This window comes from Tamandua tetradactyla, chromosome 1 (assembly GCF_023851605.1).
Source record: "Tamandua tetradactyla isolate mTamTet1 chromosome 1, mTamTet1.pri, whole genome shotgun sequence".
In the NCBI taxonomy this organism is placed as follows: Eukaryota; Metazoa; Chordata; class Mammalia; order Pilosa; family Myrmecophagidae; genus Tamandua; species Tamandua tetradactyla.
Window position 1 is genome coordinate 126296577 of NC_135327.1, and position 13446 is coordinate 126310022.

At 37.5% G+C, this 13446-nt stretch overlaps 1 protein-coding gene across 5 annotated transcripts in view; it reads right to left on the reverse strand.

Moving 5' to 3' along the window:
* CFAP69 (cilia and flagella associated protein 69) overlaps positions 1-13446 on the reverse strand; it is a 70770-nt gene that overhangs the window by 18227 nt on the left and 39097 nt on the right. For all 5 annotated transcript variants that reach the window (XM_077128621.1, XM_077128107.1, XM_077130064.1 and 2 more), the window contains 3 exons: positions 12674-12792; positions 11030-11148; positions 6174-6255 (listed from right to left, as the gene is read on the reverse strand). In XM_077128621.1, coding sequence (XP_076984736.1) covers positions 6174-6255; positions 11030-11148; positions 12674-12792 — 320 coding nt within the window. The remainder of the gene's footprint in view (positions 1-6173; positions 6256-11029; positions 11149-12673; positions 12793-13446) is intronic.

Here is a 13446-nt window from a genome sequence, read left to right on the forward strand (position 1 = left end):
CTGTGGACAAGATTATGACATAGGGTGGAGAGCTGATATACCCCTGAGGTAGGACAATGAAAGTATATTGCTGACCTTGCCAGTTGAAAGCAACTATTTCCGGTGGTCCTTACTAATATCTATTGAGAAAAAAGCATTTGCCAGATCAATAGCTGCATACCAGGTACCAGGGGATGTACTGATTTTTTCAAGCAATGATACCACATCTGGAACAGCAGCTGCAATTGGAGTAACCACCTGATTGAGCTTACGATAATCCACTGTCATCCTCCAAGACCCATCTGTTTTCTGCACAGGCCAAATAGGAGAGTTGAATGGGGATGTGGTGGGAGTCACCACCCCTGCATCCTTCAAGTCCTTAAGAGTGGCAGTAATCTCTGCAATCCCTCCAGGAATCCGGAATTGCTTCTGATTTACGATTTTTCTCGGTAAGGGCAGTTCTAGTGGTTTACTTGGCCTTTCCTACCACAATAGTCCTCACTACATGAATTAGAGGGCCAATGTGGGGATTCTGCCAGTTGCTCAGTACGTCTATACCATGCCATGTATACCAATTGTACATTCTGGAACTGGGGAAATAACTACAGAATGGGTCCGGGGGCCCACTGGACCCACTGTGAGATGGACCTGAGCTAAAACTCCATTGATCATCTGGCCTCCATAAGTCCCCACTCTGACTGGTGGTCCAGAGTGATGTTTTGGGACCCCTGGAATTAATGTCACTTTGGAACCAGTGTCTAATAATCCCTGAAATATCTGATCATTTCCTTTTCCTCAATGCACAGTTACCCTGGTAAAAGACCGTTGGTCTCCTTGGGGAAGGCTTGGAGGAAGATTAATGGTATAAATTTGTGGCAGTGTAAAAGGGTTGTCCCCCAAAGGGACCTGGCCTCCCCTTCATTCAAGGGGCTCAGGGTCTGTAAACTGTCTCAAGTCTGGAAATTGATTAAGAGGCCATGACTCTGTGTTTTTGTAATTCAGGTTAGACTTCTGTTCACTTGACCTAGAACTCTTTTGTTTATACAGCTTGAACAAGAATTTAGTAGACTGACCTTCTATTGTATTTCTAGGTACCCCATGATTTACTAGCCAATGCCACAAGTCTCTGCGAGTCATATAATTTTGGCGCCTGCTTTGAGTTTGCTGTCTATTATAATAGCCACGTCTACTCTGTCTTTGGCGATTAAGTGCTGCCACCTGGCTTCCGCCAACATGGGATCCCATCATCCCCATTGTGTTTAAGGATTCCAGCTCAGTGACAGCAGTTCCTACAGTAATAACTGACCTACAGAGAAGTACAACCACAGAGCTCTTCAGGGATGATGGTGCTAGTCTCACAAATTTATTTCTCACTGTTCTGGTAAAAGGTGCATCCTCTGGACATTCCTGGGGTGTAAGAGCAGGCTTTGCATGATAAACCCACTCTAACATTCCAATCTCTCTAAGCCTCTGGATCCCCTTGTCTACATTATACCAGGGAAGTTCTGGCATTTCAACCTCAGGTAATGTTGGCCACCTTTTCATCCATGTTTCAACCAACCATCCAAACAAACTGTTAATACCTTTTCTAACCACTTGAGCCATAACATTGAATGCAGAATCTCTGCTTAGTGGGCCTATATCAATAAATTCAGCCTGATCCAGCCTTATATTCCTCCCACCATTATCCCACACCCTTAAAATCCATTGCCACACATATTTCCATGATTTCTGTCTATATAAATTGGAAAACTCACAGAGTTCTTTTGGAGTATAACGTACCTCATCATGTGTGATACTTTGTACCTCACCTTTAGGGGCCTGTTGGGACTTTAGGCTAGATATAGGTCTGGAAGAAATGAGGGGTAGTGGGGGTGGGTCATGAAAAGAATGAGAAATATTTTCCAAGCCATTTGCTTCAGGGCCTTCATTTGCAGTCTCATTCAGTGAAACAGGGTTAATCACTCTAGGGCTAATCCTTTAGGAGGAGGTTGGGTGGCCAACTCCTTATGGCAGGCTGGAGGTGGGGCAGTTATGTCCTCAGGGCATATTATTACAGGGTTATCTAGAGAAGACTCAGCATGACCTAGGGTTTCAACCTCAGCCCCGACATCATTATCAATCCATATGTCACCATCCCATTTTTCAGGGTCCCATTCCTTTCCAATCAATGCCCTCACTTTAACGGCAGACACCGTGCAACACTAAGATTTTAATTTATGTTGCAAAGTTGCTACTCTAATAATAAGATTCTGAGTCTCATTTTCAGAGATCTCAAGTCTATGGCTACAGGAAATAAGATTTTCCTTCAGTATACTCATAGAAATGTCTACCTCTGTCAGACGGCGCTTAGCTTCTCGTTTGAAGCCTTAAGCCCATCCCTTTCACTCCTTAATGTATCTACTGTATCTAACAATAACCAGCCAACATCTCTATACCTCTTATTTCCAAAAAACTCTGTAAAGGTGTAAAAAACATTATCCCCCAGAGTCTGGCTTCATACAAGTGAAGCATTAGGAGAATCGAATGGTGATATTTTGACTATCTCTTTTGCCAACTCACTCCATGGATTGGGAGTGTCATTCTGATTAGAGGAACCAGAGTCCTTAGTGCCTTTGAGTCCAGTTAGATTAGAAAACCATAAAAATCCATTTTTAAGATTTTTTTTCTTAAGAACCACTCCTGGTACCAAGATGTATTAGTTAAGTTTCTCTAGAGAAACAGAATCAACAGGGAACACTCATAAATATAAAATTAAAAAAACTGTCTCATATGACAGTGGGAACACAGAGTCCAAAATCCACAAGGCAGCCTGTGAAGCTGACGACTCTGATGCAGGGCCTGGATGAACTCCACAGGAGAGGCTTGCCAGCCGAAATAGGAATAGAGCCTGTCTCTTCTGAATCCTCCTTAAAAGGCTTTCCGTGATTAGATTAAGCATCACTCATTGCAGAAGACACTCCCCTTTGGCTGATTACAAATGGAATCAGCTGTGGATGCAGCTGACGTGATCATGATCTAATTCTATGAAATGTCATCATTGCAACAGACAGGCCAGCACTTGCCCAACCAGACAAACAGGTACCACAACTTGGCCAAGTTGACACATGAACCTGACTATGACAGCAGCATATAGCTTGATTATGTTTCTTAATCCATTCTGCCAATCTGTTTCTTTTAATTGATCCGTTAGTCTGTTAACTTTCAAAGTAATTACTGAAAAAAGGCATTTCTTGATTCCACCATCTTATCTTTTTTATTTTATTTGTCAGGTCTATATATTCTTTTCCCTGTTACTCTTTGTATTTAAATTACCCTTAGTGGTACTCTTCAATTCTGTGCCCTCCTCCAGACCTCCCTTTCCTATCTTTTTTTTTTCCAGCTGGCAGAACTCCTTTTATTGTTTCTTGTAGGGCCAGTCTCTTGTTGATAAATTCTTTCAGGATTTCTTTGTCTCTGAAAGCTTTAATTTATCCCTCAATTTTTAAGGATAATTTGACTGGGTACAGAATTCTTGGCTGGAAGTCTTTCTCCTTCAGGATCTTGAATATATCATACCACTGCTTTCTCACCTCCAGGGTGCTAGTTGAGTAGTCTGAACTCAATCTTATTTGACTTCCCTTATATGTAGTATATTGTTTTTCTCTTGCTGCTTTCAGGATTTTCTGCTTCTCTTCAACATTTGACAGACTGATTAGTATGTGCCTTGGGGAAGGCCTATTTGGATTTATTCTGTTTGGAGTTCTTTGGGTTTCTTTGACTTGTATATTCATGTCCTTTATGAGGTTTGGCAAGTTTTCCCCCATTATATCCTCCACTACCCTTTTCAGCCCTTTATTCCTCTCTTCTCCTTCTGGGACATTGACGATTCTTATATTTACGCGTTTTGATTTGTCTATCATTTCACCAAATTCCCATTGAATTTTTTCCTTTTTTTTTTTTTTTGCTACTTGCTGTTTTGAATCTTTGAAGTCAGTTATCCTGTCCTCTGTATTGCTTACTCTTTCTTCTGTCTCTTCAAATATGGTGTTGTGTGTCTCTAGTATATTTTTATTTGGTCAACAGAGTCTTTAATCTCTGTGATTTCTGCTGTTTTTCTATTTATTCTTTCAAATTCCTCTTTGTGCTCCTCTACTGTCTTCTTGATTTCCTTTATGTCATTTGCTATCTCACTTATTTTATTAAGTAGAGTTGTATGAACATCTTTGATTAGTTGTTCCAATGTCTGTGTCTTCTCAGGTGTTTTAATTTGGTAATTAGGCAGGGCTATCTCTGTCTGCATTGGATATGCTTAGTGATCTTCTCCTGTCTTCATCTCATGTAGATATCTTGACTGATTTACTTTGGGAGTTAATTTCCTTCAGTAGTCTAAGGCCTTGTGTTTGCGGGATGGTTGTACAGCAGGGAGCAGGGCATGGGGTGGAACACTCAGTAACATGATTTGTTTCAGGGCAGGTATAGGTGCAGGTTGGGGATGTTACATTGGTGCTTGTGAATGTGGGTGCCCAGCAGCCAGTAGCTGTGTGGGGGAACCAGTCTGAGGGATGTAATCTTGGTATGCACTGGTCTAAGGCATGGGGCCCTCTGCACATGAGTAGAGCTGTGGCAGCAGGTCGGCGTTTTGCCTTCGTGGACTGGGGTCAGATGTGACCCTGCTGCGTAGATAAGCACTTTCCTTGAGCTGGGAAGTGAGGCTGAGGGCTATGCCTACATCTGGTTCTAGGACTGCTGTAACATGCAGTTCCCACAGCTGAATAACGTCATTGGGGGCCCGTGCGCATGCATGGGCCTGGGAGTGCTATAAAGGGATGCACTGAACTCAAGGAGGGCAGGGTGAGGCCTTGCGATACTGTGGGTGGGGAGCTGTGGAGGGTGTGGGGGTGGGGTTAGGGTAGCCTAGGTATGGAGATTAGTGCCTGCAATCTTTATGTACGGGCAACAGCCTGCAGGGAACAAGATGAGGGAGGTAGTGCTCAGAGGGGTGTAGGAGACATGGGTTGGGCTGCACTTGAGGTGGGGGTGTGGGGAGGTATGTGCACTGGGGGCTGGTGGGGTGAGCGTGCCTGGAGCATGGGGAATGGGAGTAGGTGAGGGGGGTTCATGTGTGTGGGGTGTGCGGTGAGTCGCCAGTCAAAGGGCTGTACTGGTGAGGGTAGTGCGCCCAAGGAATGTGGCCTGGCTTACTTCCTAGTCTCTGTGTACCCATCTGTGCACTCCTGCGGGCTCTGCCACTCCACACCTCTATGCCAGGCTTGGCTCCAGCTTTCTGCCTCTCAGCTCCTTGTCTCTGCAAACAGAGCTGCCACATGTGGTGCAGAAGGTTCTCCCGGGTCAGCCACACTACCGAATCGCTGCCTCAGTAGCACTCTCGACACCTCTCCATGGAGTAGGGCTAATCTCAAACTGCTCTAGTTGGCCATATTCCTGGAAGTCTAAGTTGCCTTTTTCTTGATTTAGCATGTACCCTGTTACTGGAACCCTGTAACTGTTTTCTGGAGCTTTGAAAAAGATGTTTCTGCCAGCTCTTGCTTGTTGTGCCAAGGTTATGTAGGGAGATGGGACCCTCGAGGGTCTCATTTTGCCACCTTGATGGGAACAGAGCCCCCCCTAAATTGTATACAAATGGAATTACATTCTCCTCTCACATCATCTTGATATGGACCTCACTTAGAGTTGAGGCTAGTAGTGGTTACTTTGAGGGTTAATAGGGGTCTCTGCCCATTCTTCTCAGTGGCTAGATGGCAATTATCTTTACAGTTGTGGCTTAGTATGCTCCACCCCCGTTCGTTTCGTAAAATGGTGGTTCATGACACACTAGACTTAACATTATCTCAAAACCATACACAGCTCTCAAAAAATGCTTATCTTTACTCTATTGGCTAACGTGGTACTTAACTTTTAATACTGGGGACAAAGCTAGAAGTTATTAATAACTGACCATAGTTTTTAAAACTCTGGCACTTCATGAGTTTTTTCTTAGCAGGTTAATGGAATACAAAGAAAAAGAGCCCAGATTCTCTGCTGACACGTGTTTGCAGTTGATGACCTAAATAAACTGATTTCTTAGCTGGAGGAATTTTCTGAACTTTTAATATGCTAGTGTATATTTTATGACTTTCCAGGAGGGGCTTTCATTAAAATAAATACATTTGAATCCTTTTTCTTTAGTCTACAGTTGTTATACCCATACTTACTGCCAATAAATCCAAAAGGAGAAAAATGCCTTCCTTTTCAAGAAAGTAATCCTCTGAGGGATAACATCCCAAAAGGCAGCACCTTAAGTAAAAAGGAATGTATTAATTTAGCAAACAGTTATTGTTGAACTCAATTTGTAGAGCTTTCTTTCTACCAAAACAGCATTTTCAAATAATCTTAGATTTTATTCCCTTAAGTAGCTAATACTCTTTAAAAATAGAACTCTGAAGAAACTATTCAGGTGAAGTTTAATTTCAACTTTTTTTTTAAACCAATATCAATTAAAACTTTTCCATAATTGCCTATTTCTTTTCTGCACTCAATTTCTCCTTCATTCTTGTGATACCAATTATTCTTAAAGTTCTTTTCTGATTGCTCTAGTAACTGTTTCCTTAAGGTTTATCAGGTTATTATCTTCTTTTAATGGGGTTGGTGCACTTCAAATATTTGATGATTCTTGACAGCATATTATATGCTAATATATATTTAGAATATAATTTAGCTGAGATTATATGCCAAAAATGCCTGTGTAATACAGGGAAGGATTGAGGCTGCTGCCAGGGTTATTTCAGACTTCCAGGACAGAGAATTTTGTCAAGATAAATTGTTGCTGGTGGTGGTGGATGAATAGTAATTCAGAGGCTAATTTCTCTTCTTCCTGGCACTGCAAGGCAGCTGGAGTTAGCATCCTGTCTTCTTTCCCTTCCTCTTGCAAAAAGAGACCTTTGCCTCTGCTGACTGCCCATGGTGGTGGTGTAGTGAGGTTGGAGTGTGGTTAGTGCAGAAAGGCTACCAGCTTGGCTTCTCCCATTCAGAAGGTCTACAGATTTCACCACCTCTGGACATGGAACATGCTTATTTTGTTCTACCTTTGGAGTAGTATTCTCTAATATCTATTGAGCTATGCATCTCTTTTTTAATTCATAACAATAATGGCAAAAATAAAAAATCCTTATTTGTGTATAAATTAAACAATATAATCTTACATTTCCCAATGGTAAAAGAGAAAATTAACAATGAAAATTAGAATATGAACTGAATGATAATGAAAATAAACACTTGATGATGAAAATAGCCAAACTTGTGGAATGTAGCTAAACCAAAATTAGAGGGGGAAATTATAGCCTTAAATGCACATATTAGAGCAGAAGAAAGGTTGAAAAATCTATAATCTTAGCATCCATCCAAAGTAGTGGAAAAAGATCAACAAGTGAAACTGAATGAAAGAAGAAAAAAGAGCAAAAATTAATGAAATATAAAACAAACACAAAATAAAATCAACAAAGTACATGAATTGATTCTTTGAAAAGACAAATACTATTGATACATCAAGTAGAGAGAAAGGAAGGAGGGAGGGAAGGGGAGAGAAAGAGGGAGGAAAAAACACAAAAAACTAATACCAGGAAAGAAAAAGAAGGCAAGAAACATCCCTTCATAACCTATAGACATCAAAGATTGTAAGAGGATATTATAAACCACCACTGCCAGTTAGTTTGAAAATATAAAAGAAATAAATTCCTAGAAAACTACATCTTAGATCCTATATAAGGAGAAATAGAAAATCTTAATATACCTAAATTTTTTAAAGGAAGTAAATCTGTAATTTAGAACCTTTCTACAAAGCAAACTCCATGCCCAGATGGCTTCAAGGGTAAATTCCACCAATTTTATGAAAGATATACTAACAATCTTACATAAACTTATTTCACAGAACAGAAAAAGAAGGAACAGTTCCCAACTTGTTTTATGAGGTCAATATAAATGTGAACAAAGTAGATATAAACTTTAAAAGAAAGGAAACTAAATTACAGGTCAATTTATCACATGAACATAATGAAAAAAATCTAAAAATATTAGCTAATTGAATCCAGCAATTCCAGGAATGCAATGTGATTTATCAAAATAACAGAATAAAGAAGAAAAATCCTTATTATTATTATCTTAATAGATAACTAGAAAATAGAAAAGTATTTGATAAAATTTAACATCCATTCATGATGCAAAAGAGGAAAAGAACTTTAAGAATCTTAAGTTAATGTTCCTGAGAAAAGGAAAGAACACAAAACGTCTGACATCACTAGAATGGCTACAATTTAAAATACTCATAATACGATACTTTGGTAAGGGTTTGGTACAATGCTGGGAAAGGTGTAGTTAACATAATTACTTTGGAAAACTTAAAGTTCCTGAGAAAAGGAAAGAAAATGAAATGTCTGGTACCACTAGAATGGCTACAATTTAAAATACTCACAATACAATATTTTGGTAAGGATTTGGTGCAATGCTGGGAAAGGTTTAATTAATATAATTATTTTGGAAAACTTTTTGGCATTATTTCCTACAGCTAAACAGACACATATACTATGATATGGCCTTTTTACATCTCAGGATCTACTTAACAAAAGTATGAACACATATATACTATGAGACATGTACAAATATATTAACTGCAGTATTAGTCATAATTGCCCCAAACTGGAAATAAACCAAATGTTATCCAGTAGCTGAGACAATAAATTGTGGCACATTCATCCAATGGAGTATCAAGTAGCAATGAAAATGAGCTATATTCAATAAATATGGATGAATTTCACGATGTGGAGTGAAAGAAGTCAGACACAAGAAATTACATCCTACATGATTTCATTAATTCAAAAACAGGCCAAACTAATACATGATATTGGAAATCAGGACATTAGTTACCTTTGAGGAGAAGGAAGAGGTGAGAGACTTGGAAGAGGACTTAAGGGAGCTTCTAGGGTGCTAGTATATTCTATATCTTGATGAGGATGGTGGTTGCATGGGTATTTTTGTGATAATTGAAATATATATATGTTTTATGTTACTCTATGTATATTGTATTTCAATAGAAATTAGAACTGACAGTATGCACATTAAAATATATATAGGGAAATGTATTTTAAAAATACAAGCCAATTATAAGGGTTTAAGTGATAAACCTAGATTACTTGTAATTAGTTTATAATTAGTAATGACAGAAAAAAAGAGAAAGAAAGAATTATTTTTATTTTTTTTGACATGGGCAGGCTCAAGGAATCAAACCCGGGTCTTCGGCATGGCAGGTGAGAATTCTGCCACAGAGAATATGACTGCAACACCCCAAAAATAATGTTTTGGAGTTTTCTTTTTAAATTAATTTTTTTCCTTTTAAATTATTTTAAATTTATAAACACTCTAACTCATCAAACAAAACTTCCTTCCCTTCCCCCTCTTGCCCCCATTCCCTGGTAATTTCTAATTTACTTTTGGTCTCTGCAGTTGCCATTTCGAAATACCTAAGTCACATCATACATTATTTGTGCTTCTTCCCTTTGCTTATTTCACTCAGCATGTTTTCAAGTTACTTCCATGTTGTTACATGTCTCAGAACTTCATTCCTTCTTATAGCCAAATAATATTTCATTGTGTACATGTACCACATTTTGTTTATCCATTCGTTTTTACACATTTGGGTACTGTGGATAAGGCTGCCATAAACATTGGTGTATATGTATCTGTTTGAGATCCTGTTTTCTGATATTTATTTATTTATTTATTTATTTATTTATTTATTTATTGCATGGGCAGGCATCGGGAATTGAACCCGGGTCTCCGGCATGGCAGGTGAGAACTCTGCCTGCTGAGCCACCGTGGCCTGCGCTGGTGTTGTTTTTTATGTGCCAATAAAATAGTAGTTCTGAATGCCATCGGCTATATTATATGCTTCAAAGCAAAAAACAGGGGAGGAAACTTCTTTGATGTCTGCAGACAGTCCTAAAAAAATAAGTGTTGTAATATGGATTTGCCCACACAACAGAGACAAAATGACTTACAATTTATTTATTTGCTGTATACCTTATTTCTTACCCAAAGTGATTTGAAGTTATGTACAATAAAAGACAGAGGTAGATAAAACCATTTACCTATTAATTTTTATCTGAGTATAATTGTGATATATTAAATAAAGAAGGGATTAGGAAACATCATGACATCTTCTATAGCAGCCTCTGAATCCTAATATATTCCTAGATAGTAAGGATGGTACTCATAAGTAATCATCTCTGAGTTTTTTATTATGCTTAATATACTGCTTTAGTCAGTAAGAATATACTGTTGAAACTTAAGAAGATTAGATCACCATGTTATCACTATTTCTCATTTCTCTACAGTTATGAGGAAAAACAAACTAGATAGCCAATAAACTGCCTTACTTGTATGTTTGGATAAGAGGTGAGTAGTCCAGCTCTCTATTATAAACAGAAAATTTTCAGTGGATAAATGTAGTTACTTGATTTTACAAAAAGAGATGTTCATCATAGTTTCCCTAGTAAATGTGTTGCAGTGTGGTGCTGGTGATGTCCACCCACACAGAACAAGGGAAATGTGTTGAATTTTAATAAGATAAACTCAAGTAATTTTATTCAAGACAAAATTTGGTAAAAAAATGCCTAAGAGAAGCAGTATTTTTGCCCTTATGAATGTTAAGAGTTTGGGAATCAGTATTGATTAAGAAATGACTGATCAATTGCCTATTAACTCCTTGAAGAGAAGATGAATGAAAAATTCAAGTCTTAAGGAATAAGAACACTGTAGGAGTGATGGTGGATACTAGTATTTTCCCTAGTCCAGGCTAGTGGAATGGGTTCAAATCACAAAACAAGTATTAAAAACAAAAAGAATGGTTTTAAATTTGAGGGATGGTTCTATAAGTGCTATTTCTGTATTATCTAAATGAAAAAGGCATTAGAGAGGGATATCTTCCTGACATGGTTTTGAGTGAAGAAGACTGGCATATACAGTGACACAGGTAATCTTATACTGTGATTTTATCAAATTTGGTTATAGGAATACTCACCAAATGCTGTCCAATGTACTAAAAAGAAGTACATTGTAGCCTAATCCACTGTGTAACTTCTTGGGGTCTGCTCTCATTACATGAAGAATTATATCCACTCCTTCAGCTCCAAAAGTTTCCTGTTTATGAGGTTTATTTAAAATTATTTCTTGAAATAAATAACCCCTTCCTTTCTCCACCACACCTGTCCCTTAAAACTGTTTTTCTATCAGAGAAATATAACAACACTGTTAGAAAGTTTTTTTAATATAAAAAATTATTTTTCAAATATACACTCATTTGTTCTCAGGAATGTAAGATAATTATTGTAAAGCTAATCATTTTAAGAGAGATTTTCAGTCAACATGCCAGTTCAATGCCCTTTAACTTTTTTTAAAAGTAAACTGTATGATTTACCCCATAATTCTCTTCTGTCATAATGAATGTAATCTAGCATCATGTCAGATGAACACTAATCAGCAACAACTACTTTAAGAAGCCAAAATTCTTTTGTGAAATATTTTATCATGCCTCCAAGAGATAAAAAAAACTATATAAATGGTAGTTTACACCTTTAATAATTTATATAAACTTATTCCCAGGTTTTATTTTTCCCTTACAGTTATCTTTCTCATTGCCTCATTGTTTAGATCTAGATCCCCTAAACAGGATTATGATTATGTTTCCAGAGGAGTATAATATGTGTGTAATATAAGGAGAACTTGCATCAAAGTTTGGAGCACAGTATGAATGCACTGGTTCCACTGCCTTCCCCTAAAATCTCTTTATTGAAGTTTTCGTATTTTTAATTTTCATCTTTCCAATTTTATCTTTTGCTATTTAAGTTATCATTCTCTGAGACCAAAGTTTGTAATGGAGTAAAAAAAAAATAGAGGGAATTAACTCTTGTACTAACTTTTTGTTCTAGGTATGAACCCAATTCAAACCAAAAATACATTTATAATGGTGCATTCTCTTTGGAAAACTGTTTGGCAGCTTCTTATAAAGTTAAACATATACCTACCTTATGATCCAGCAATTACACTCCTAGCTATTACCCAAGAGACATGAAAGTATATTCAACAAAAGGATTAGTGTAAGAAGGTTTACCAAAGTTTTATTCATAATAGCCCCACATGGAAACAGTCCAAATGCCTATTGGTAGGAGAATGGAGAAATGAATTTTGGTGTATTCATACAATGGAAGTATTCAGCAATAAAAAAGGAATGAATAACTGATATATGTAACACATGGCTCTAGCTCAGAAATAAGATGCTATGTGACAGAAACCAGGCCCAAAAGAGTCATTCCATTCATATGAAGTTGAAGAATAAATTCATCTATGGGGATAGAAATCAGAAGAATAGTTTCATGCAGAAGGGTGGATGAGACGGCTAGAAAGGGGCATGAGGGAATTTTATATGGTAATGGCAATATTCTGTGTTTTGATTGGGGTATTGGTTAAATGAGTGCACACATTGTCAAAATTGATTTATATACTACTTAAGATTTGTAACTTTTACAGCATGTAATTATACTCTAATTATAAAAAGGGAAATTAAATAAAATTTTCACAAGATTGAAAAAACATTTAAGAGCACTTACAAAGAAAGGTTAGAGGGTTAGGTGATTGGGAGATCTGAACAAAACACAGGCATACATACCTTTCTATGAACGTGATGTTCACAAAGACCAGACAAGATAAGTAATATATCAGACTGAATTTCTAAAACAATGGCTTCTTCCTTTTCATTAGGCTTGCTTATTGTATTTTTAAACATTCCTGGTGTGAAAAATTTTAAAGAGTAAAAAAAGGCACTGTATAATTATTTTGATCAATTACTGAAAATCCTTTCTAATAAAATTCATCAGCTTATTTTATTAAAGTGGCATTTTCATTGATACCCAGAAGCTACAGACAGAAGGACAAAAAATGGCTTGAATTCTCAATACAGCCAGTAGCCCCACATATACAGAATTAATACAGAATTAATTAATGTAATGCCATTAAAAGATGCCTTAACAACCTGATACTCTGTCCCAGCAAACAAAACTGTGTTTAAAACTATGCAGAGTTTCATTAAGCTTTTGCAAATATATGACCCAAATGCCTGATGTCAGTTTGCCTCTTCTCTTCCTTTCCTCATGGATAATGGCCAAACTTAAGCAAAGGTGAAAGATGTCCTGAAGTGTGTTTCTCTTTCTGCTATTTCTTTCTGCATCCTTCCCTCATGTTTGCCTGCAGGTGTCTTCAACAACTTTAGGTAGCAGTATTCCCATGTACTTTACCTTTATATCATAAAGGTAATCATTTACTCAAAAACTAATCTCTGAAATGAATATGGCGGAAATAGCTCCTACTTTTTAAAAGTCAGGAAGGTGAGGGCTAGAAGACTCTTTTTTGACTAACAAAAAGCAAAGAAGCTTTTGTTGAGGG